This window comes from Eutrigla gurnardus (genome assembly GCF_963514095.1).
Source record: "Eutrigla gurnardus genome assembly, chromosome: 1".
NCBI lineage: Eukaryota > Metazoa > Chordata > Actinopteri > Perciformes > Triglidae > Eutrigla > Eutrigla gurnardus.
In genome coordinates, this window is record NC_139915.1 from 33,973,561 (window position 1) to 33,999,976 (window position 26,416).

The window sequence follows — 26,416 nt, forward strand, 5'->3', positions numbered from 1 at the left end:
AGTTCTGTTTGTCTTGTAAAAGTCTTTTATTTATTTTATGTTGCACCTGATTGATATTGTCTCCAATAGTTCTGATTTAATCATTAAATAAGTCACTCATACTGAGGACTACAGGGATACATGGCTCTAATACATGGCTTGTTCATAGACTGTAAAAGGGTCTGTAGGATCCACTAACTGGGTTCCTTTGTTGTTTATCCAGGAACCGCTGGTGCAGTGTACCAACGTAAACTCAAGTATAACGTCAAGAAGAAGTTCCAGTGTTTGTTTGAGGGCATCACTAAAGCCGGAAACCCAACCCTCCTGAATCAGGTCTACACGGAGCTCTACGTCACAGAGGGAGGGACTGCAGAGGTCAATGAGGAACATGAGTTCAGACAGATTGAAACGGCATCCAGGAAACCAGACAGACCAGAAACAACCATCAGACAAGAAGACATCTTTAAAGGCTCACCTGGAAGGGATGAACCAATCAGAACAGTGATGACAAAGGGAGTGGCTGGCATCGGGAAAACAGTGTTAACACAGAAGTTCACTCTGGACTGGGCTGAAGACAAAGCCAACCAGGACATACAGTTCACGTTTCCATTCACTTTCAGAGAGCTGAACCTGCTGAAAGAGAAGAAGTTCAGCTTGGTGGAACTCCTTCATCACTTCTTCACCGAAACCAAAGAAGCAGGAATCTGCAGGTTTGAAGGGTTCCAGGTTGTGTTCATCTTTGACGGTCTGGACGAGTGTCGACTTCCTCTGGACTTCCACAACAACGAGATCCTGACTGATGTTACAGAGTCCACCTCAGTCCAAGTGCTGCTGACAAACCTCATCAGGGGGAAACTGCTTCCCTCTGCTCGCCTCTGGATCACCACAAGACCTGCAGCAGCCAATCAGATCCCTCCTGGGTGTGTTGACATGGTGACAGAGGTCAGAGGGTTCACTGACCCACAGAAGGAGGACTACTTCAGGAAGAGGTTCAGAGATGAGGAGCAGGCCAACAGGATCATGGCCCACATCAAGACCTCACGGAGCCTCCACATCATGTGCCACATCCCGGTCTTCTGCTGGATCACTGCTACAGTTCTGGAGGACGTGTTGAAGACCAGGGAGGGAGGGGAGCTGCCCAAGACCCTGACCGACATGTACATCCACTTCCTGGTGGTTCAGTCCAAACTGAAGAACGTCAAGTATGATGGAGGAGCTGAGACGGATCAACACTGGAGTCCAGAGACTGGGAAGATGATTGAGTCTCTGGGAAAACTGGCTTTTGAGCAGCTGCAGAAAGGAAACCTGATCTTCTATGAACCAGACCTGACAGAGTGTGGCATCGATATCAAAGCAGCCTCAGTGTACTCAGGAGTGTTCACACAGGTCTTCAGAGAGGAGAGAGGACTGTACCAGGACCAGGTGTTCTGCTTCGTCCATCTGAGTGTTCAGGAGTTTCTGGCTGCTCTTCATGTCCATCTGACCTTCATCAAGTCTGGTGTCAATCTGATGGCAGAAGAACCAACAACCTCCGGGGCGTCTAAAGTCACCAGAGACGAACCTGAACTAACACATCTGCACCAGACAGCTGTGGACAAGGCCTTACAGAGTCCAAACGGACACCTGGACCTGTTCCTCCGCTTCCTTCTGGGTCTGTCACTAAAGACCAATCAGAAACATCTACGAGGTCTGCTGACACAAACAGGAAGTAGCTCACAGACCAATCAGGAAACAGTCTGGTACATCCAGGAGAAGCTGGATGAGGATCTGTCTCCAGAGAGAAGCATCAACCTGTTCCACTGTCTGAATGAACTGAATGATCGTTCTCTGGTGGAGGAGATCCAACAGTCCATGACTTCAGGACGTCTCTCCGACGATGAACTGTCTCCTTCTGATTGGTCAGCTCTGGTCTTCATCTTACTGTCGTCAGAAAAACGTCTGGACGTGTTTGACCTGAAGAAATACTCTGCTTCAGAGGAGGCTCTTCTGAGGCTGCTGCCGGTGGTCCAAGCCTCCAGCAAAGCTCTGTAAATATAGTTTTTATATTCAAAATACAACAAACCACCATGGAATTACAAGGTTCTATCTGCATTCTGAATGATTTGATTGGTTTTCCAAACAGCAAAAAGTAAATAATAAATAGTAGTCATCCAAATAGTTACTTGAGGAAAAAAGTATTTAGTGAAAAAACTATTCAAGTACTGAGTACTTGCTGATTTACTGTTTCAATAATCAGAACCTAAACGTAAAATAGACAAAAATATTAATATCAATGTGCAAATTCATTCGGCTCCACCAAAAGAACAAATCACTAAAGAAACCAAACTCTTTTCTCTGCAGTTTGATGTTTAAATATTTGGGCATCAAAATGAACGTGTTAACGCGGGATGATTCATTTGTGGATTTAACACATTCATCTTTTTAATGCATTAACACTGTTGGCTCTCTGTACGTTGAAGTATAAAGAGAGAGAGAGTGAGACGGTGAGTATGAAGTCATCGGTTAGATTACAGCGTGGTACAGTGTGCAGCAGTGTATTGTGGGTACCGCATGTTTGTCGGTGAATAAATGCTACAACCAGACACAAGCTAACATTCCGTGTCTTGCCGTCAGCCGTCTGATAATCAAAGTGAAGGGGATTAGCACCGAAGTAAGCCAGACTTGTTCTGTTTTTTATTCTACATTTCTGATTCCTCTTCAGACTCAGTGGCTGTAACCTCTCAGAGAGAAGCTGTGAAGGTCTGTCCTCAGTTCTCAGCTCCCAGTCCTCCAGTCTAAGAGACCTGGACCTGAGTAACAACCACCTGCAGGATTCAGGACTGGAGCTGCTGTCTGCTGGTCTGAAGAGTCCACACTGTGGACTGGAAACTCTCAGGTCAGACTCAAGGACTTTGAGAAGTTTACCTATGAAGCTTCCAATGATCCGTTTACATGCACCAAATATTCACTTCTTTGCTCTTATTCCTGAAAAGACACTTTTGCTACTAATCTGTTTCCATGGCTGATGAAACCCGTTTCTGCTGGTAACGATCTAACAGCAGAAGAACAAAATCACTAAAGAAACCAAACGTCTTGTTTGTCTTTCCCCTGCCGTTCTAACTTTGAATAGTTTTACAAATCCAGCTGGCGTTTCTAAATGCTGTTGTCGTCATGAGGCTATGAACTCAGACAGGACGGCGTTTGGTTTCCTGGTGTATCTGGGACTTCACAACATGTACAAAGCAGCAATAGTGGTTATTTCATCCGTGATGGAGGAACCCTGGTTGGTTCTACATGGAGATAAGCCCCGCCTCCTCGCTGGTGTGTCTAGCATGAGTGTCGTGACTAAACACAAATGATCCCACAAATAAAACCAATTCATCCTGCAGTCAAACTCAAACATCACTTCAGGTTTGGTGTGAACGCAGCAGAAGAACTCACTTTCTGCTTGGAATGATAAGATTCTATCTAGTAAAACATGAAAAGAATCAATGATTTTCAAGGAATACAAAGAGTTTTCTCATCATGTTTGAACACGTGAAGTTAGTGTTGGAACAGTGTCCACAGAAGTTACATTGAATTCTTTTCTACCACATTTTACATTTATTTCTGGTTTTAGGATGAGTTTTTTTCTCATTGATAAAATCCTTGCTGGTTAAGTTTAAAGGTCAATGAATGAAATGTTCTTGTTGGTCTTGTGAAGGACTGCAATACAAACACAAGTTAAGTCTTTGTAAAGCCTGTTTTCGATCTTGCTGAGGAGTTTTCATTGTTAATTCCAAGGAGACGAACAGTTGTTTGTTCTAGTTTCATCACACATTTCTGATTCCTCTTCAGACTCAGTGGCTGTAACCTCTCAGAGAGAAGCTGTGAAGGTCTGTCCTCAGTTCTCAGCTCCCAGTCCTCCAGTCTAAGAGACCTGGACCTGAGTAACAACGACCTGCAGGATTCAGGACTGGAGCTGCTGTCTGCTGGTCTGAAGAGTCCACACTGTGGACTGGAAACTCTCAGGTCAGACTCAAGGACTTTGAGAAGTTTACCTATGAAGCTTCCAATGATCCGTTTACATGCACCAAATATTCACTTCTTTGCTCTTATTCCTGAAAAGACACTTTTGCTACTAATCTGTTTCCATGGCTGATGAATAGAGATAGACCGATATGTTTTTTTCAGGGCCGATACCGATTATTAGTAGTCAAGGAGGCCGATAACCGATATTCGGAGCCGATATTCATTTGCAGTAAAAGTGAAAATACTGGTGTCAAAATTTTGAATAATACAAACACCAACACTTAACTTCTTTTAAATGCCTTTAAGCATATGTTTATTAAACAGCTTTTCAGAATTGCAACATGTATAATATAATAATATTATTAATAATATAATAATAATAAGCTGCTTCTGTCTATGAAATATGGATATTATTTTGAGTAGTGTCCATGGGCGTTTTGTTTTGCCAGCAATGGTCCTTTCCTCTCCCTGCCCTAAATATGTGTGTATATAGTGTACTTCTTCTGTGCCATTTATGTATTTAACTTTCTCTATCACTACAGTAACTTTTTTATGGAAGCGAATCTGTTCCATAATTCAAATTAAAATGGATTAACAGAAATGCTTTTTCATTTTCAGAATATAGCTGCATTTTTTGACTCATAAATAAAATGAGTAATAAATAATCCAAACTGCATTTTCATTTTCTTCTTCAAGACTGCTCATTGTGTAACTTAATTCAAATGAAAAAGAAAAGGACATTTAAGATTTCATTTTCAAAAGATGCCCCAGCAAATAGGTACCAAAATTCAATTTGAAATGTCAAATTTGAAAATTAAAATGCATTAGCAGAAAGGCTTTTGCATTTCAAGGTCATAGCTGCGTTATTTGACTCATAAATAAAATAAAATAATCCAAACTGCATTTTCATTTTCTTATCAAGACTGCTCATTCTGTGACACAACTAAAAAGAAAACAAAGAGGACATTGCTTTTTCGTTTTCATGCCCGCCCCCCGCAAAAAAGGTAACATAATTCAATTTGGATTCGCAATCCAAAGCGGCGCAGGAGAGTGACGTCAGTGGCAGTTCTTCTCCTTCCGTGTTGGTTGGGCTCACCTGCACGGGGTCTGCAGCCTTCGGAGGACCCAGCCTTCGTGGTCTACGGAGGCAACACCTTCGGAGCAAAAGGAGAGGCGGCTGCGGCGACACCGGCGGCTTGTTTATCTCCGGCTGGGAGAGCCGTGGGGAGGTAACGTTAAAGCCGTTATTTTAACCCATATTAATGTTCATACATAGCTAGCGTAGTACGTGGTAATTAATATACCCGTTAATAAATGATACCGCCAAGTGACGAGCCATATTAAGTATAGATTGACATGGATAATGTCATTTAACCATAAGACTTAATACAGGGTTCGTACAGGTGCTTAAAATGTAAAATCTTTGAAAATGCTGTAATTTTAATGCTGTTTTTCAAGGTCTGAAAAGTGCTTGAATTTTAGTTTAAATGCTTGGCTTATAAAGTGATTGAATTGAATAGTAAAATGTGTACGAACCCTGCAAATAACCCCGACTTAATTCAATATTTCATTCTTGCCTCTCTTTTAAACATTTTAGTGACATGGCATCGGTCGATTGCATCAGCCCTGCAAACCCCGATGATGGACGATGTGGTGGACAGTGGAGACATGCATCCCACACCCCCCACCTTCCAGATGATGTCCCACTCAGAGCCAGAAGACTCCAGGGTCCTCCATCCAGTCCAGCAGCACCACCAGGGACTCCTGCTCAGTCAATACTGTATATATGTTCTCTGTAAATAGTTATTTCTGATCATCTTTTGTAAATAGTTCTACATGTTAAGAACACCCACTTGTCAATAGTTATTGTAACTTTGTAAATATTTGTTAATTACACAAAAAATAAATGATTGTCTTGTCACTGAAAAGCAGTTCAAAAGTTGACTTTAGTTGTAAATAAGAAATGGAACAGATAATGTTACAGGTTATAATATTTTAATTTAACTATATACAATATTTGGAAAAGAAAATGGAACAATACAAATTTTTTAATTAACAATTTAAATTACAAATCAACACAGAACTTAATCGAACAGAAAGGAAAAACAACCCCCCCCCCCCCCCAAAAACATCAACCATTCTCTCCAATAAACTAAAAGGTCTCTCCATCCTCTCTCTGCTCTCTCCTTTCCTCGCTCTCCCTCTGTAACTTCATGTCCTCCCTGATCAAATCCAGCATTCATCTGTTTTCCTCGTTCTTGCTGCTGTCGGTGGCCCCGTGTTCTTGGCCTCAACAGGTGGTCGTTCTCATCCCGGACCCGGAGTTTGATCAAATCCTCCGTCTGCTCCTTGCTCTCTACAACAAAACGACGTGTGAAGCACATTTCCTGTTATGTCAACATGCAAAATGATTGTACGATATAATAACGATATTAACAGTAATAATGCTCCTAAGGTTAGCTCTGTATTAAATCCAAACGTCGGAGCGGACTGTCGCCTACACAACTTACGAGAACAAATCACCTGAACAGCTCCACGGTTACAATAACATAAGTTACCATCGGAGCTTGTAACATTTGAAAGTGAAGGGTTTTAGGCTTACGTTACGTTTAAAGGCTAACGTTAACTGAGCTCCTCGTATCAACAGCCCTAAGCTACATCACGTAGCTGGCCCTACATTCCGATGGCTACACGTATTAGCATTATTAACTTCACGCATTTTAACACTCAAATGTGTTTTAAGGCCCCTTGAACGTCCGACGTTAAGCAGAAACCCGTTACTTACATTTAAATGTGTATTCGGCACTGCTGCCGGTGCCGGAGCTGCTGCCGTCTTTGACCGCCATTGTTGGTTGAACAGCGGTGTCAGACTGGGGGCTGAAGGAGAAGAACTGCCACTGACGTCACTCTCCTGCGCCGCTTTGGATTGCGAATCCAAATTGAATTATGTTACCTTTTTTTGCGGGGGGCGGGCATGAAAACGAAAAAGCAATGTCCTCTTTGTTTTCTTTTTAGTTGTGTCACAGAATGAGCAGTCTTGATAAGAAAATGAAAATGCAGTTTGGATTATTTATTACTCATTTTATTTATGAGTCAAATAACGCAGCTATGACCTTGAAATGCAAAAGCCTTTCTGCTAATGCATTTTAATTTTCAAATTTGACATTTCAAATTGAATTTTGGTACCTATTTGCTGGGGCATCTTTTGAAAATGAAATCTTAAATGTCCTTTTCTTTTTCATTTGAATTAAGTTACACAATGAGCAGTCTTGAAGAAGAAAATGAAAATGCAGTTTGGATTATTTATTACTCATTTTATTTATGAGTCAAAAAATGCAGCTATATTCTGAAAATGAAAAAGCATTTCTGTTAATCCATTTTAATTTGAATTATGGAACAGATTTGCTTCCATAATATATATCAGCCCTCCGCAGCGTCTCCACTCGGCGAAACTTTTTCTCCTCGCCGCCGCGTGTGTGAGCAGCACTGAGCACAGCTTTCACTCCTGATTGGCTGTTACCCATGCCATGGCTCTGTGTGTAACCAATCAGATGGTGCTATGGGTGTGACAATGCTGGAGACACAGTAGTGGCTGCAGACAGAGAGGCGCGGCTCCATCAGAGCCAAAATAACCCAGTTTTAAATTGATCTCTTATCGGCCGTCGGATTAAAGAAAAAGGCCGATGCCGATTTGCGTCAAAATGCTGAATATCGGCGCCGATAATCGGTCTATCCCTACGATGAAACACGTTTCTGCTGGTAACGATCTAACAGCAGAAGAACAAAATCACTAAAGAAACCAAACGTCTTGTTTGTCTTTCCCCTGCCGTTCTAACTTTGAATAGTTTTACAAATCCAGCTGGCGTTTCTAAATGCTGTTGTCGTCATGAGGCTATGAACTCAGACAGGACGGCGTTTGGTTTCCTGGTGTATCTGGGACTTCACAACATGTACAAAGCAGCAATAGTGGTTATTTCATCCGTGATGGAGGAACCCTGGTTGTTTCTACATGGAGATAAGCCCCGCCTCCTCGCTGGTGTGTCTAGCATGAGTGTCGTGACTAAACACAAATGATCCCACAAATAAAACCAATTCATCCTGCAGTCAAACTCAAACATCACTTCAGGTTTGGTGTGAACGCAGCAGAAGAACTCACTTTCTGCTTGGAATGATAAGATTCTATCTAGTAAAACATGAAAAGAATCAATGATTTTCAAGGAATACAAAGAGTTTTCTCATCATGTTTGAACACGTGAAGTTAGTGTTGGAACAGTGTCCACAGAAGTTACATTGAATTCTTTTCTACCACATTTTACATTTATTTCTGCTTTTAGGATGAGTTTTTTTCTCATTGATAAAATCCTTGCTGGTTAAGTTTAAAGGTCAATGAATGAAATGTTCTTGTTGGTCTTGTGAAGGACTGCAATACAAACACAAGTTAAGTCTTTGTAAAGCCTGTTTTCGATCTTGCTGAGGAGTTTTCATTGTTAATTCCAAGGAGACGAACAGTTGTTTGTTCTAGTTTCATCACACATTTCTGATTCCTCTTCAGACTCAGTGGCTGTAACCTCTCAGAGAGAAGCTGTGAAGGTCTGTCCTCAGTTCTCAGCTCCCAGTCCTCCAGTCTAAGAGACCTGGACCTGAGTAACAACGACCTGCAGGATTCAGGACTGGAGCTGCTGTCTGCTGGTCTGAAGAGTCCACACTGTGGACTGGAAACTCTCAGGTCAGACTCAAGGACTTTGAGAAGTTTACCTATGAAGCTTCCAATGATCCGTTTACATGCACCAAATATTCACTTCTTTGCTCTTATTCCTGAAAAGACACTTTTGCTAAAGTTCACATGGCGGCTCTAAAAGAGCAGTTGAACACATGAATGTCTGATATGTTCTGAGACTCCAAGTTTTGTATTTGACTTTATTCTCAGAATACTTGTTATTTAATTAATAATGTTACTTAATTCCTCCAGTTCAATATGAAAACTGACAACAAACAGAGTTGAGATGTTATTGAATTACAGTTTTCTTTGCTAGTTGGTTTAAATCAGTAGCCAGATCTTTGTTGGGACACCAGGTCTGAAGACAGACCACATAGACTGGTTCTACTGTTGTTTTCTTGACTTCTCGTCCTCCTCTATCCGTCTCTGTCCATCACTCAGCCACGCTTATCCCACCCAGTACAACATCAACACAACAACAGAGAATGATCACTTTTTCTCAGTTTAAAAGTCCCCAGAAGTGACAGAAGTGTGTGTGTCTTCAGTCTGTCAGGTTGTCTCATCACAGAGGACGGCTGTTCTTCTCTGGCCTCAGCTCTGGACTCCAACCCCTCCTATCTGAGACAGCTGGACCTGAGCTACAATCATCCAGGAGACTCAGGAGTCAAGCTGCTGTCTGCTGGACTGGAGGGTCCACACTGGAGACTGGACACTCTCAGGTGAGGACAGATGGACAGACATCAGACTGGACACTCTCAGGTGAGGACAGGTGGACAGACATCAGACTGGACACTCTCAGGTGAGGACAGATGGACAGACATCAGACTGGACTCTCAGGTGAGGACACATGGACAGACATCAGACTAGACTCTCAGGTGAGGACAGATGGACAGACATCAGACTGGACTCTCAGGTGAGGACAGATGGACAGACATCAGACTGGACTCTCAGGTGAGGACAGATGGACAACAGTCTCTGACTGAGGAGCTGGGCTTCATGTTTCCTGGTGTTTGCATGTCTTCCTGCAGGGTGGACCATGGGGGACAGCAGAATCTGAGACCTGGTCTGATGAAGTGTGAGTATGTCTTCAGTAACTCAGCTGCTCCAGATTTGAACGTGTTCATGACTGAAATCCGATTCTAATCAGGACGTAGCGTTTGTTTCTTCGTGGCTGTAAAGATGTCGTGTTGTGTTCACACCAAACGCCACATTTTCACCTTCAATTACACACAAAGTCAACGCAGAGACGCAAACGGACGCCAATTCCTGCCGGACGGCAACGGAGGCGAATACCCAACATTCCCGTTGTTGTGGTGTTTGTGTGAGTTTAAATATTTGAAGTGAAGAGAGAAGTTCCTGAGACTCTGTGTCTCTAAAGCGTCTCAGCGTTGAGATGGTCCTCCTGTCGTCCTGACGTCCCTGAATCCTAAATGGAGGACCCAGATGTTGTCTCCTGGGTCTGTGGTCCCCCAGAGCTCTACCATAGTAGCTCATATTAGTCCACAGACCAGACCACAGTTTGGTCTGGTTTCAATCTTTACTCATTTTAGGCCCAACTGTGATATTTTTACTACCAACGATGTCGTTTTGTAGCGTTTTTGTTTTGTTCGTTAAGGTTTTTTCAGACGGTTTCAAACGTTGACCGTTGGGTCCAGAAAACACGTTGTTTCCCTGGAAACGTGATAGAGAGTGAAGATGAGTTGTATGGGGACGTAGTTTAGTGGGAGACAGAGATGAACCTTTAGCTGCATTGTGTTTGTTCTCTCCATCAGATGTCTGTGAACTGGAACTCGACACAAACACAGTCAGCAGAAACCTCAAACTGGACGACAACAACAGGAAGGTGACACATGTGGACTACGAACAGTCATATCCAGATCATCCAGACAGATTTGTCTCAGAGCCTCAGCTGCTGTGTAGAGACGGTCTGACTGGTCGCTGTTACTGGGAGGTCCAGAGGAGAGGAGGGGTTGATATATCAGTGAGTTACAGAGGAATCAAGAGGACAGGAGACGACTCTGTGTTTGGACGGAATGATCAGTCCTGGAGTCTGAGTTGTTATGATGGTGTTTACTCTGTCAGTCACAATAAAAGACAAACACACATCTCCTCCTCCTCCTCCTCCTCCTCCTCCTCCTCCTCCTCCTCCTCTGGTGTGGTAGCAGTGTACTTGGACTGTCCTGCTGGCACTCTGACCTTCTACAAAGTCTCCTCTGACAAACTGATCCACATCCACACCATCAACACCACATTCACTGAACCTCTTTATCCTGGGTTTACAGTCTGGTCTGGATCATCAGTGTCTCTGCGTGGTCTTTAGGTCTGAAGTCGTGTTCACACCGAACGTGAAGCTCATTTTTCACACGCTGTGATTACATATCCAATCCATTCCAATCCACTTTATTTAGATCCCATTTTAACAAACACAAGGTTTTCCAAAGTGCTGCACAAGATAAAACACAATAAAAAGTACAGAATAGAAAGATAAAAGGAATCAAATAAACAGATCAGATAAAAATATGCACGTATACACATAAAATCATCAAATCAACTCCCTACATGGTGTCAGAAGACAAAGACAATCCATCCAGAGTCAATTCAAAGATGAGAATCTGTGTCTCTAAAGAGTCTCAGCCAGGAACCAGATGTTGTCTCCTGGGTCTGTGTCCCCCAGAGGTCTAGATAGTAGACCACATTAGTCCAGAGACCAGACTATGTGAGGAACCAGAGACTATCTGTGGTCCCCCAGAGGTCTAGATAGTAGCTCACATTAGTCCAGAGACCAGACTATGTGAGGAACTAGATACTGTGGTCCCCCAGAGGTCTAGATAGTAGCTCACATTAGTCCAGAGACCAGACTATGTGAGGAACCAGAGACTGTGGTCCCCCAGAAGTCTAGATAGTAGACCACATTAGTCCAGAGACCAGACTATGTGAGGAACCAGAGACTGTGGTCCCCCAGAGGTCTAGATAGTAGCTGACATTAGTCCAGAGACCAGACTATGTGAGGAACCAGAGACTGTCTGTGGTCCCCCAGAGGTCTAGATAGTAGACCACATTAGTCCAGAGACCAGACTATGTGAGGAACTAGATACTGTGGTCCCCCAGAGGTCTAGATAGTAGCTCACATTAGTCCAGAGACCAGACTATGTGAGGAACCAGAGACTGTGGTCCCCCAGAGGTCTAGATAGTAGACCACATTAGTCCAGAGACCAGACTATGTGAGGAACCAGAGACTGTGGTCCCCCAGAGGTCTAGATAGTAGCTGACATTAGTCCAGAGACCAGACTATGTGAGGAACCAGAGACTGTGGTCCCCCAGAGGTCTAGATAGTAGACCACATTAGTCCAGAGACCAGACTATGTGAGGAACCAGAGACTGTGGTCCCCCAGAGGTCTAGATAGTAGCTCACATTAGTCCAGAGACCAGACTATGTGAGGAACCAGAGACTGTCTGTGGTCCCCCAGAGGTCTAGATAGTAGCTCACATTAGTCCAGAGACCAGACTATGTGAGGAACCAGAGACTGTGGTCCCCCAGAGGTCTAGATAGTAGACCACATTAGTCCAGAGACCAGACTATGTGAGGAACCAGAGACTGTGGTCCCCCAGAGGTCTAGATAGTAGCTCACATTAATCCAGAGACCAGACTATGTGAGGAACCAGAGACTGTGGTCCCCCAGAGGTCTAGATAGTAGACCACATTAGTCCAGAGACCAGACTATGTGAGGAACCAGAGACTGTGGTCCCCCAGAGGTCTAGATAGTAGACCACATTAGTCCAGAGACCAGACTATGTGAGGAACCAGAGACTGTGGTCCCCCAGAGGTCTAGATAGTAGCTGACATTAGTCCAGAGACCAGACTATGTGAGGAACCAGAGACTGTGGTCCCCCAGAGGTCTAGATAGTAGCTCACATTAGTCCAGAGACCAGACTATGTGAGGAACCAGAGACTGTGGTCCCCCAGAGGTCTAGATAGTAGCTCACATTAGGCCAGAGACCAGACTATGTGAGGAACCAGAGACTGTGGTCCCCCAGAGGTCTAGATAGTAGCTCACATTAGTCCAGAGACCAGACCAGACTATGTGAGGAACCAGAGACTGTGGTCCCCCAGAGGTCTAGATAGTAGACCACATTAGTCCAGAGACCAGACTATGTGAGGAACCAGAGACTGTGGTCCCCCAGAGGTCTAGATAGTAGCTCACATTAGTTCAGAGACCAGACTATGTGAGGAACCAGAGACTGTGGTCCCCCAGAGGTCAAGATAGTAGCTCACATTAGTCCAGAGATCAGACTATGTGAGGAACCAGAGACTGTGGTCCCCCAGAGGTCTAGATAGTAGCTCACATTAGTCCAGAGACCAGACTATGTGAGGAACCAGAGACTGTGGTCCCCCAGAGGTCTAGATAGTAGCTCACATTAGTCCAGAGACCAGACTATGTGAGGAACCAGAGACTGTGGTCCCCCAGAGGTCTAGATAGTAGCTCACATTAGTACAGAGACCAGACTATGTGAGGAACCAGAGACTGTGGTCCCCCAGAGGTCTAGATAGTAGCTCACATTAGTCCAGAGACCAGACTATGTTTGGAACCAGAGACTGTGGTCCCCCAGAGGTCTAGATAGTAGCTCACATTAGTCCAGAGACCAGACTATGTGAGGAACCAGAGACTGTGGTCCCCCAGAGGTCTAGATAGTAGCTCACATTAGTCCAGAGACCAGACTATGTGAGGAACCAGAGACTGTGGTCCCCCAGAGGTCTAGATAGTAGCTCACATTAGTCCAGAGACCAGACTATGTGAGGAACCAGAGACTGTGGTCCCCCAGAGGTCTAGACCCTTGAATGGCTGACATCATTGAAGCTGTTCTTCTATATTAGTTCCACATATTCTATTGTAAATGTTCCGTTTTCATAATGATGTAACGATGTCATTCTACTATCTGACTGTGTGTATTGTTCTGCACCAATCACCACGTCACATTCCTTGTGTGTGAAAACATACTTGTCAATGAAGTGTTTGTGATCGTGTATTGATCCAGAAGATCCTTCAGTGTTTGGAATGAGATCTGCAATGTATCCCCTTCCACCTCTGCTCAACTCTTCTGCATGCTTCCCTTTCTCTCTCATGTTACTCTGATGGATAGTTGAACATGAAAACAAGAAATTACTATTCATTGGAATTCAAATAGAGTTCATACATTTTCATTTGATGCAAGTTTTATTTTAGAGGAAGAAAAGAACAGAATAAAGTTTGTCTTCACAATCTGGCATGGTTTTCCATGTTATTGTTTTGAAATGATCTTTTTCTTTAGAAAGGCAAATTACCATCACATACATGAATTCCAATCTTAGTCATTCAAAGACAGATAAAGATGCTTCCAGGAAGTCCATGTGATTTGGTCCATATTGGCCTTCTGGAATGTTTTTCTGAGAAGTGTTTAGATGGTATTTTGACTGGCAAACACTGGAAGAGGTCTAACATCCGAGGAATAATCTTCATCCTGATTGACTCTATCCGGGAGCTTCAACTTAAAAAGGGAATAACATTCCATCTTTGGATGTCAGACTTTCTCTTTGAATGGAACGGGCCGTCATTGATATCATACAGTCTTGAGAAGTCCCTCGGTAATGAGACACCTCAATATTTCATGGACTCAGCCTCCCGTTTCCAGTTGGACATGGTCCTAATGGACGGTGGGGGGGTCATAGTTGAATGTCAGTACTTGAGTTTTGTTATTAATTTTAGAACCAGAAATGAAACCAAATTCCTCTAATAATTTCATCCATTTTGGGAGTGTGTGTGTAGTTGTATTAAACGTATCAATAAGTGGTCAGCAAACAGGGCCAGTTTTTGCCCCCGGATGTCGTTGTTGCCCCCTTTCTATCTGATCTTTGCCTAATCAATGACTTGTGGGTTCTATAAACAGGGCGAAGAGGAGCGGCCATCACAGCACCCTCGTCTCCTTCCTCTTTCCAGAATGAATGAATGGTTAAATCACCGTTGATTTGAATTCTAGCTGTTGCTTTGTTGTATAATGCTGCAATCGTGTGGATTATAGTTGTATGAAAGCCACGTTTTTAAGTCCTTTCTATAAAAACTGAATGGAAGGCTTTCTCTGCATCCAAACTTCATATCAGTGTCTCTAGTTTGTGTGATTTGTCTCATAATGTGTGGTGTTTTCCTGATATTATCTTGGTCTGTGTTTGTCTGACAAAGCCAGTCTGGTCCTCATGTATTAATACTGCTAGTATATGTTCTATTCTTTAGTTCAAATGGAGGGGAATCCTTTAGAATCCTTATTTAGAAGACTTACAGGGCCATAACTCCCACACTCCAGCCTGTCTTTGCCCTCTTTAGGTAGGATTGAAATCATTGCCTCCCTCCATGAGGGGGGGTTTAATAATGTTGGAATGAATTGATCTTGCATTGTTTTGGACCATTCTGTGGTAAAGCCGTCTGTCCCTGGAGACTTCCCCCCTTTCATTCTCCTGATTGCTGATTGAATTTCTTCTTTTGTTATTTAGATATGAATTTGTCATTTTGTTCATCAGTAACCTTTGGGAGGTTTATCTGGGCCAGGAAGGCATCCATCTGGTCTAGTTTAGTTTATTAAGGATCCCCATTATTCTACACCACAGTGGAGACTATTCTTCCTGGGGTCCAGGCAAAAAACATCACACAATCACAACACAAAAGATTACAATGCAGTACAGCATGATCAATAATAACATTTTGTAATACAAAAATAGCAACAACAAAAACAAAAAACAATAACTTAGAGTTTACATAATAATGTTCATACCAAAGATAAAAAAGCACAATATAAAAATATATATATATTTTTTTGCAAAACTAAAACAAAGAACCAATGGCCTACAATATACACATTAGTGTACCGAAGACAAACAATATTCTAAGTGACGAAAAAGTACCATAATTAATAAAATATGACATAAAGTACATACAAAATCAAGATAATATCAATATAAAAACGATAACCAGAAACAAAAATGAATTTAAGCCAAAAATCAGTCAAAAGAAAATAAATGAACCAGTCATGACATTAGGTAGAATCTAGAATAATCTCTTTCTGCAATACTTCTCCTCTCAGTCTATTCTTAAAACCCACTCTGCTGGTGATTGATACCAGATATTGTGGAAGTCGATTCCAGGAAGTGATGGCCCTATACATAACAGTCTTTTTCAAAGCATCAGTTTTGGGTTTAAGGTGGGTAAGAGCACCTCTCAGGGCTAGCCTGGTACCATAGTTGTGACTGTCACTAGCATGCAACAGCTGAGAATACAGATAAGCAGGTTTATGGTATGTATAGATGCTTTTAACTAATATTTGCATTTTTATTCCATTCTTATGTAGTCATATTTTATGTCGTTCCTCTAGCCTATTTTTTTTTAGACGATATTAATCTTAAATAATTTAATTTGTTTTATTTACCTATGGTACAATTTTTTATTTTCTTTCTTATCTTACCTATTCTTATCCTTTTAACCGTTCACTTCAATTATTTATCTTTTGTCATGGTTTTTATCCTATCTAATGTCTTTAGTTTTTAAGGTTTTACTCCAGAGTTTCCTCAGGGGGGTCCTCCACGCTGGGAGCTGAGTCCGGGCTGCTGCTGGGGGTGCTGTCCTCGGGTCCCTTCGGCCTGACCAGCTGTTGTCTGTCAGGGTCGGAGGGCCTTGGCACTGGCGCCCCCCGTGGCACGGTCTGTGACTCCTCCCAGCGTGGATGGCCCCAATGACGGCGCTTCCTCAATTCTCAGTGCCTTGCCATGTCTCCCTGTTGCCGGTATTGTGCATGTGTGTGTATGTGGGTGCGTGGGTGTGTGGGTGTGTGTATGGAGGGTGGGAGGTGTCTACTTTATTGTTTTTATTTTTGTGTAAAGCACTTTGTGCTGCGCACTCAGTGTATGAAAAGTGCTTTATAAATAAAGATTGATTGATTGATTGATTTTAAAAAATAGAATCAAACTACAAGCTAGTCTTTCACCAACTCTCATCCATGACAATTCATTATGCATGATCTCAATGCCGGTCCTAAAGGAGCAATGGAGAGCTAGTCTCACAGCTCTGTTTTGGGTAAGCTGGATTTGATTTAGTTCTTGTTTAGATGCATTAGACCAGATGGCTGGCCAGTAGTCAAGATGTGACAATACAAGGGATTGTATAACTTGCTTAGTAGTTGTGTTAGTTAAAAAATAGGCACTTCTTCTTATGATTGAAATGCCTCTGCTCATTTTTGTTACTATGTTATTAATGTTAGCGGCCCAAGATAGTCTTTCATCCATTGTAACTCCCAGCAATCTGGCCTCTTTAACTTGTTCAATATGAACTCCATTCAAAGAAACACTTCATATGCGTTCCTTTCTCTGAGCATGATTTGAGCAAATAACAAGACATTTTGTTTTGGAAATATTAAGTTTCATCTTATTTCCAGTTAGAAATCCGCATGACCTCGTCTTGTAGTATACTGCTCAGGTCTGTGAGATTATCTGCATAAGCATATATTGTTGTGTCATCCGCATAAACTGCACAGCAACCATTCTTTAAAATACATGGCATATCATTTACAAATATTGAGTATAATAAAGGTCCCAGGCGACTTCCCTGGGGAATACCACAATATAATGTTTTAATACTTGAAAGGGTTCCATTGAACATGACACATTGCTGTCTGTTGACTAGGTAGCTTTTCATCCAGTTAATAGCTGAGAGTTTAAAACCATAAGCAGACAGTTTTATAAGTAGTAGTTTGTGGTCAATAATATCACAAGCTGCACTAAAATCTAACAGCACTGTGCCAACTAATAATTTACTGTCAATTAGTTTTAGCCAGTCATCTGTTAATTGTGTGAGAGCTGTGCATGTTGAATAGCCAGTTTTATATGCATGTTGAAAGTCTGAATTAATGTTATTCATAGAGAAATCATTTTGAATTTGCTTAAATATGATTGTTTCCATTAATTTCCCTAATAGCGGTAAAATGCTAATTGGCCTACTATTCGATCCAGTGAATGCTTCTTTCCTATTGTTTGGTCGAGGAGTTACTCTAGCAACCTTCCATACTTGAGGATAGATTCCTTCTTTAAAACTTCAGTTAAAAATATAGCATATAGGACTGGCTATTATTCCAGCTGACAACTTTAAGAGTCTACTGTCTAGATTATCATGACCACAGGGTTTGTCAGATTTCAATTCAGACAATAGATTTTCAAGTATCTAGTATCAACTTTACTTATGAAATAATTGTTGAAATAATCAGCAATGTCTTTGGGCTTGGTGATAAAGCCTTCACCTGATTCAATAAATGCTGGTGTTTTGCCCATTTTATCTCTACCCATGATGTGATTGAGAGTACTCCAGAGTTTTTTGCCATCATGTTTAATTTCTTCAATTCTAGATTGGTAGTACACCCTTTTTTTCTGTTTATTTCATTTGGTCACTTTGTTTCTTAAAGAGCGATATGCTAGCCAGTCCTCTGAGCTACCTGAATCTACAGCAACTCTTTTCCGTTTATCTCTATCTTTCATCGAGCTTCTCAGGTCAGAGTCAAGCCAAGGGGCTTTGACAGATCTGACGGTGAGCTTCTTGATGGGTGCATGCTTATCCAACACAGTCTCATCCCTACTCGTCACATACTGACGATTGGTCATATCCCCTTTGCGTCACCTGTCTCTGCGTCCGACAGTGACGCAAAGGGATTTCCATTCAAATCAGTCTGATGACCCTCTGCGTCTATTTCCGACGCAGAGGGTCATCAGTCTGATTTGAACGCAAATCCCTCATCGGTTGATTTTGACGCAAGGGTGTTAGCCAACGTGCGGTTTGCCTGCGCTGGAAGTTTCGGTTTCAGGTGATGCATTTTGTGTTACAGGTGTTTATCTTGACTGTATATATGTTTTTTATTTAGCTGTGGTGTAAGTGGAGTTGGATTACAAACAAACAAATAAATAAATAGGAAGACATATTTTCCTTCAGGCAATCATTTATCGTGCATGGAGACGCTCCTTAGGACCATTGCGTTTTTCGACATCCCACGTAAGAATTGCCTGCTATTCTGCTTAAATAATTAAACAGCATGCCCTCATCAAAAGCAAGCAAATTATGCTGTTAAATTGTTGCCATTTGTAGTTGTGTTTTTTTGGTAATGTTTATGCGCACTGTATGCGATTTCATAGGATAGATATATACAACATCTTAGGCGGGTCCACACCGCACCGACTGCCCGACTCGCATCGGTAAATGAAGTCGGGCTACTTAATATGGCCGACTCGAATGGCGGATTACACATTTGAATCGGCTGAAATGAACGCCGACGTGGGCCGATTCGAGCGACCACACCAAGGAGACTCATGTCACGGACGCCGACTCTCTCAAAGACGCCGATTTTCGGTCCGGTGTGGCGGGTCCACACCGGTGGCAACCCTAAGTGCTACACATAGTTAGCTAATAGTTAGCCAGGAGAACACGCTATGTTTTCTAGAACGATGAACTGAATGCAATCTAGTTGCTAGTCACTGAACTAGCTCAGACTATGTGAGATTGAAATCTGAATAAAAATGTTGGATTCAAGTTAACCCTGGCAAGTTCATGTCACAACGCGATCAACTGCCAGACTTCAATTCAATGATTTGCAAGCTGGTAAACATCCATGGACACCAAAGATACCATATAATAGGGCTAGGTTAAGGATCATTCTATAGCTTGAATAAAATGAACTGAACGTGAACTATTGAAATGGTGTATTAAAAACTATTCATTTTTAATCTGTGTGAACTGAATTTGTAACTATTTTATGTGAAGTATGGACTTACACATCACTTAAAGTATTCATATTGTAATTTGTAGTTTGGTGATCTATTCTATATTATATTGATTTGTTTTTCTCTTTCTCAACAGGTTCCCTTATCCCTGTCACTTCCAACTACTGATTAGCAGCACCCTATAACAACAAAAAGGCACTTTGAAGAGCCACATTTGTATTGTATCTTGTCAGTCTCTCTACTTTCTGTTCTCTCTCTTACTATCTTACAGTGTCTCTCTCTCTCTCTCTCTCTCTCTCTCTCTCTCTCTCTCTCTCTCTCTCTCTCTCTCTCTCTCTCCCTCTCCCTCCCCCTCCCTCTCCCCTCACCTGCCCTCTCTCCCTCCCTGTACAATGTCTGATCCTGAGCCGAACCGGCTCCAGAAGGAGTTGAGTGACCTTGTTGGTCAGGCTGAACATCAGGCTCACCTCCAAAACCTCCAACAGCTCATCAGCTTGCACCAGGAGGCAGAACCATCCACCAGCCAGCCATCAAACCGCAATCAAGGTGTTAGGTGGATTAAGAGGGACTGCGATGGAAACATTATTGATGGCAGACCCAGATCATCCCGAAAACAAGCAGGTCAGATTTGTTTTACATTCGTGTTAATTGAAATGTAGACTTTATCTCCAGATCTAGTTTATCTTGGAATGGTATACAACATGATCACAAGTCTTGGGTCTGAATTAGAACATATCTGAGGTTATTATTACATACCTGTGCCGAGCATCAAGGAAACTGAGACGTTAAAAGTTTGTGTCATCGAGTGTAAAAAGCAACAGCTTTTTTGCTACAGCAGGTCCCAGTCACAGCCAGACTCTGAAGACTGGTGTCTCTCCTCCTGTCATGGCTCTGGAAACCAGTGGGGAAGTGACCAGCAACTTTCCTTCAGTTACTGCTGGTATGTTCTTTATTTTGTCTGCACTGATGCAAAACAGTATGTTCATTTATTACGATAGGAATGTACATTTCATAGTTTTGTGTTTTGATTGTTTTGTGTTTGATCAATAGATAACAGATAACATTACACATTTCAAAATGACTGTTATTCAATGCCATTATCTTTTGTTGTTATAAGCCGTTGGTTTTCAGTGTTGTGCTTTGTCTTAACAGAGTCTTTCCTTCAAGAGCTTGAGTGCTCACTGGCTAAGGACCTGTATGTGGATGATACACCACCTCAAGCCGCAACCGACTGGTCGACTCGAAAGAGTCTGATCTCAGGGTGGTGGGCGAAAGAGAGATCCCGGCTGGTCAACACCATGGTGGGCAAACAACGGCAGGTGGCAACTCGAGTCTGCCAACAATGTGCAGACCATCCAGCAGTTATCCGCTGTTGTGACTGCCGACCACACCCTTTCCTCTGTGGCCAGTGTGACATCAGGGTCCATCGAGATCGAGTCTTCCACAACAGGGATTCCATGATGCATGGTTTCTTTGAACCATTGCCTCCGACAACCTGTGTTGTGGAGAGTGTTCTTACCCAGTGTGGTAAGTTGTAGTTTTTGAGAGTCCCCTTCTCAGACTATATTTTTTCCAGTTATCACCTGGAAAACTGAATACTGATTTCTGATCAGTTGATGAAGCCATGAAGTCCTACCTGGTTTCAAAATAGCTGCCAGTAAATACATATGTTGTGCTTTATTTCTCATACATGTTTCTTTTTTTCTAAGAGCGTCTTATACCTTTGGAGATGCCAGCAGAAATATGCAGCTGTCCACGAGGATCATCCCGTGTCATCGCAGGAAAGTCCATCGTTGTGGTTACAATGAATGGTAAGAAGAACTTCAGGGGTCGGGATGGGGTCAATTCTGTAAAAGTGGCTGCAGAATGTCACCCACAGCTATTTCCTGATCACACACCATATCAACTCTAAACACAAAGACGCTTAGGGTCATCTTAATATGGACATATTAATATCATATTATTATGACATATTGATATGACGGCATCATGCAGACGCAAATGTATTATCTGTATGTGATTATACAAATGTTTGGCTAAATCTCCCATTGTGATGTTAGAATGTGCATTAAAATTCAGATATTTGCACATCTCATAAAGTTTTTGACCACATTTTGACAGTTTATGAGCATCATTTTTGGCAACAGTGATAGAAGCAAGATAATGGACTTTGCGACGTTGGAATATCAAAATGTTAATGCACTCCGAGGTGTAAAGGCCACTCCGCTTCACGTTGTGACCGCATACCTTACACCCCATCTAGACCACTGCACTCATCTAATGAGCGACTGTTATGTCATTCAAATGATCCGGTTTGTATGAGTGATGTTTGTTGCAAAATGGATTTTTAACGCCTGCAACATCAATGACGGTTACTGATGTTGGCACCTGTTCCTATTTCCTGGGATTTGATATCTTTTTATTCTCTCCTAAGCTTATTTTATGATTTACATAATAATTAAAATGACAAATTGATGTTAATTTTGATTGTTGTATTTTTGTATGTCGCTTTAGACAAAAGCGTCTGCTAAATAACAAACATAAGCACATACTAGCTCGGCTGTGCCTTACATATATATATTTCTTTTTTTTCCAGGGCGATATGATCTCAAATTGCCTGAGATTCGATGCGAGGCTTGTGAAGCCTCATGGACTCCTGGACTGGATGACATGGTCTCCAATGACTACTGGCCTGCCACCTCTCACTTTGCAACGGTATATGCTTTGGACATCCTTTATTCTTTTGAAGAGGTGAAGATGGCAGCACCAGGGATGTCAAGCCAAGCATTTTTAAGAATGCTGGACAGACGGACTATCCGCTTTGGCCGTGTAAGTATTAAATAAGTTAAGTAACTCAAGAGATAATACTGTGAGTTATATGATATGATCATGATACATGAACATTAACACTATATTACACTACATTAACATTTATACACCTGCGACCCTTTGTCTAAGTTCTTTAATTTCTTGTTCTCTGTTACTGTTCTCTTTTGAATCAGACTGGGAACATCACAGCAGACAGCTTCCGAACCAGCTTTTTGGAGTGGGAGGCCGTCCGATACCAAGTGGAGAAATTGTGCAGGGAGGACCACTCCGACTGCCCAGCGTGCAGCCCAGACATGCTTGCGGTCTCAGTTGATGGGAACCGCAAGCACTATAGGTTCAAGAGTGCTGCAAGGTAATTACTAAATCTTGTGTTTGCATAGACAGCTCATCATTTTGAAAGTAACTGTTGTGAATTTGAAAATCATATGAATATTGAAAGTCTAAGTATGTCTTTCATTTAGATCTGAGGAACCAGCCATCTTTGATGGCGTCTTCATTGCAAAAGATGATGACGTTTCAAGATTCGTGGACTATGTCCATTCCTCAACCAGTCATGTAAACTTGCACAACTTCATTATATTTACCTATAAAACAAAGAGGGCATTTTTTGAACAAGTTTGGACTGTTAACCATCTTCCATGTTGTAGGCCTCTGGAAGAGGTGTCTGTGGAGGGCAGTGGTCAGCGGCACGTGAAACATCTACTAAGTCATCAGGGAAAACAGACGAGGAGGGCCTGGAACTCGCTGTGTGTCGTCATGGGGTTCTTCTTCGTGCCCTCAATATGTTCAGGGGGGAGATTTTTGCCTACCCCCTGTTCCTCCAAAAAGAAATGGCCTGTAAGCCAGTGACATTTTGTGCCATGGATGTGGCATGTAAGTACTGGCCTTACCTCCGAAGAGTGGCAGAGAAATGCCCTGAGCTTCAGCATCTCCTCACCATGAGGCCATTTCTTTCAGTGTTTCATGCCAAAGCCCACGATTTCAAATGTGAGGTAAGAAAAAATGATTGTCAGTGAGATGTTCTGTTCCCTGAAAACCTGCATAAGATTGTTGCCATTTAGGTTTTCTTTTCTTGTTTTCTTTTTAAAGGTGAAATGGAGCGGAGCGTATCAGGACTACTGCTTTTTGAAAGAAGGATGATCATCTCATATGTTTGATGTTTGCAGGACGCATAGACATGCTGACGATCATGGCCATGCGCTGGAACCAGCACAAGTTTGACAACTTGGCTTCCACGCTTGCCCGCCGATATCAGAAGGTAAAGACACCAGTTTTCCCTTCTGCAACATGCATAACAATATTGTCAAAGTGGCATATATCACAAAAATATAGACTTGCCCAGATACAGTGGAATATACGGATGGTTCTATATGTAGTGTCAATTGTATTTTGTGTCTTGATATAAAATGTAATTTACACATATTTCATACCACATATATTGATAGTCCATGTATATACGAATATACTGTATATTTAATCAGTATTAATTGTATGTGGTTTTCTAATAGTGAAGGCACTTTACATTCCTTATCAAGAATATTCAACGTTGTAGGCAATTCCCACATTGTCTTTTTTTATTTGTGTTTAAAGGCCACAACAACCCTGCGAAGCCAGCTGCATAACTTGGAGGCTCTGAAAATGGAAATGGACATCACAGACAAACAACTGGAGAGCTGGACCATTGATGTCAATGAGTGGGCAGAAGGTAGAATATACTGTTTGATATGCTGCTGGATGTATCACTTCTGTGCTTGTAGAATTATGAAAGTATAAACACATTTGTTTTGTCTTGTCATCGACACAAGCTTCTTTTAATAGCTCTATCACTGTGAATTTCTTTTCGTGGTTTGAATTTAGCTTGTAGCAACTGCACGTAGCCTTAAACCTGTGTGTCAGGTGTACTAAACTGACTAAGCTTGGCTGCAGTTCCAAAGAGGTTCATTGTAGTCGTAGTGGAAGAGCACATACTCTGATTGCTGATGACTTGTGGAAAAGATTATCGCCATGGGGACAATAAAGATCTAACCTAACTATACTCAACCTTAGCTACAAGTGTAGCCTCTCAGTTACAGAGATTGTTGAGGCTCGCTTGCCCATACACCAGAAATAATATTTTTTCATGAAATCAAGAAGCATATTTCTCATATCTTAATTTCTTCTTCTCAGCAACGACATCCCCAAATGATGCTGATGTTGCTGCTGTGACCAGCCGAATCGAGGAGCTGGTCGCTAGTGTTAAGAGGAGGTCCCTGCGTCTTTACAAAGACAATGACGGTTGCAAAGGACGTGCTCGGATCCGCCGAAAGATCCGGGAGGAAAAAAAAATCTTAAGTTCAGCTGTGGAAAAATACAACGCCATGGTTCCAAACACAGAAAACCTGAGCCTGGACACCATTCTGTCTGACGAGGTGGTTTGGCCATGGCAGCTTCCACACGCTGGTATGTACACAATTCCGTTGATGTGAAATAGTCACATAGTGGCACACAATCTGTCATGCTTTGATTGTAACCCCAGAAAATCTTTAAATACTAGTCTTAAATACAAGTGACTTATGTTTCATCTATGTATTCCAGACTCTGTAGATCTAAGGATGAAGAGGAAGGTTTTTGACCTGGTGATGGCAGTGAGGAGACTCGAGGAGGAGAAGAGGATTCTTGTTGCAGAAATGCATAATCATTGGAGGTGTCTTTGCACCCGTGCAGACATATGACATGAATATGACATCAGGTATGTATTGTAGTTATATTTGGCATACATTACAATATATCTGAAAGTTTCTATTGAATAAAGGCTCTATGTGTTTTTACGTGTAAGGTGAGACGTGGGGCCTGCAACAAGATGGGATCCTAGGTCTACAGAGCATGACGTTGAAGAAGTTAAAAGCAAGCAACAGCATGTCAAAGCATGCAAAGAAGTGTTACGTGCAAGTTCTGACGGAACAGAACATCAGCTTTGACAGTGATTCTCAGGACCATACCGGGAGTGACTCTGAACAAGACTAAACAGCACTGTCATGGCCAGAGTCTTTTTTATGCTGTTGTGTGCTGGGGAGGCAGCATTAAGAAGAGGGCCACTAGGACAGACGGCTAAGGAGTGCTGGCTCTGTTTTTGGCATGGAGCTGAAGTTCATCACATCAGCTGCAGAGAAAAGTCTCTTTCTGCCCCAACCATCACATCACTTTTTCTAGTATCCACTATCCATCTCACCGTCTTACAGGCTACATTAGCCACTCTACACAATCTGGACTGTGCTCCTAACATTTACCCCTGTTGACTTGTATTATCTTTCCTGTGTCTGTTGTTCTATTTATCTTACCTTCTTTGTATTATTTTTGTTCAGGAATTCTTTTATGTTCACACTCACATAGTCATATTTAACAACATACACAGCTTTGCACTGATTGAATCCCTGCACTGTCTACTTTTGCACTACCACCACTGCAAAACACTCCATAGCTGCCCCTCAAGGTCAGTGTATCACAGGGTCAGGCCCTACCAGTCCTTTGTAATCACTTCACATGCTCTTCACTTTTTACATTTGTCTGAGTTATTCTTGTTATGTGGTCCTGTGGTCGGTATGTCACACTGTTCATAGGTTGTTTTGTATCCTGACTCTGAGCCCATGCTGTGACTTTCATAATCGAATTAGGCCTTATTTTAATGTTGTGCCCTGAAGATCTTGCCAGTTTGTTAATCTTATGTAATCATCTTTACTGCTGATACTGACTCTGTTTTCCTGTGATGGTCACAAATTCATGTTGCAAGTAAATCTACTTAAATGTTCCTTGTCTTGACTTTCATTGCGCATCCATAACAGTGTCTCAGTGAGCTGAAGTCGATACCTGGAAAAGAGGAAGAGTACACCCTGCTCACATAGCTAAATGTATACACACCCACGCTCACAGTTACATAATTGATTAATCATTGTGGAGTAACACCTATAAGAACAAGGTAAGATAAGTCCAAAGAGAGGGATCAACCAGTTACTACTGTAGAATCCCCATGAGCCCACAGTCAACATGTCTTTTAGCTTTACATCTAGAATGTGTATTTGGGACAATAGATGAGTAAATCTTTTGGCTTTTTTCAAACATCTCAGGCTGGTAGATCCTTTCAATACTTA

The 26,416-nt window shown here is 42.1% G+C and overlaps 2 protein-coding genes across 3 annotated transcripts in view; both read left to right on the forward strand.

The window, feature by feature from the left end:
- Positions 1-26,416, forward strand: part of LOC311025262 (uncharacterized protein) — an 88,231-nt gene that overhangs the window by 14,608 nt on the left and 47,207 nt on the right. Inside the window, exons 5-9 of the mRNA XM_084028108.1 lie at positions 203-2,006; positions 2,681-2,854; positions 3,796-3,969; positions 8,522-8,695; positions 9,232-9,405. Of these exons, the coding sequence (XP_083884234.1) occupies positions 203-2,006; positions 2,681-2,854; positions 3,796-3,969; positions 8,522-8,695; positions 9,232-9,405 (2,500 nt within the window). The remainder of the gene's footprint in view (positions 1-202; positions 2,007-2,680; positions 2,855-3,795; positions 3,970-8,521; positions 8,696-9,231; positions 9,406-26,416) is intronic.
- LOC311027008 (uncharacterized protein) lies at positions 19,798-26,076 on the forward strand. 2 transcript variants are annotated; one of them, XM_084030754.1, is made up of 13 exons: positions 19,798-20,084; positions 20,299-20,403; positions 20,616-20,990; positions 21,173-21,274; positions 22,060-22,292; positions 22,466-22,644; positions 22,754-22,847; positions 22,940-23,284; positions 23,382-23,550; positions 23,883-23,997; positions 24,459-24,731; positions 24,867-25,020; positions 25,108-26,076. In XM_084030754.1, exons 1-9 carry the CDS (start codon positions 19,856-19,858, stop codon positions 23,430-23,432), a joined length of 1,713 nt encoding a protein of 570 aa, XP_083886880.1. In that variant the 5' UTR covers positions 19,798-19,855; the 3' UTR covers positions 23,433-23,550; positions 23,883-23,997; positions 24,459-24,731; positions 24,867-25,020; positions 25,108-26,076. The 2 variants fall into 2 exon arrangements, with proteins under 2 accessions (XP_083886880.1, XP_083886881.1); XM_084030755.1 differs by having other exon boundaries at positions 20,302-20,403.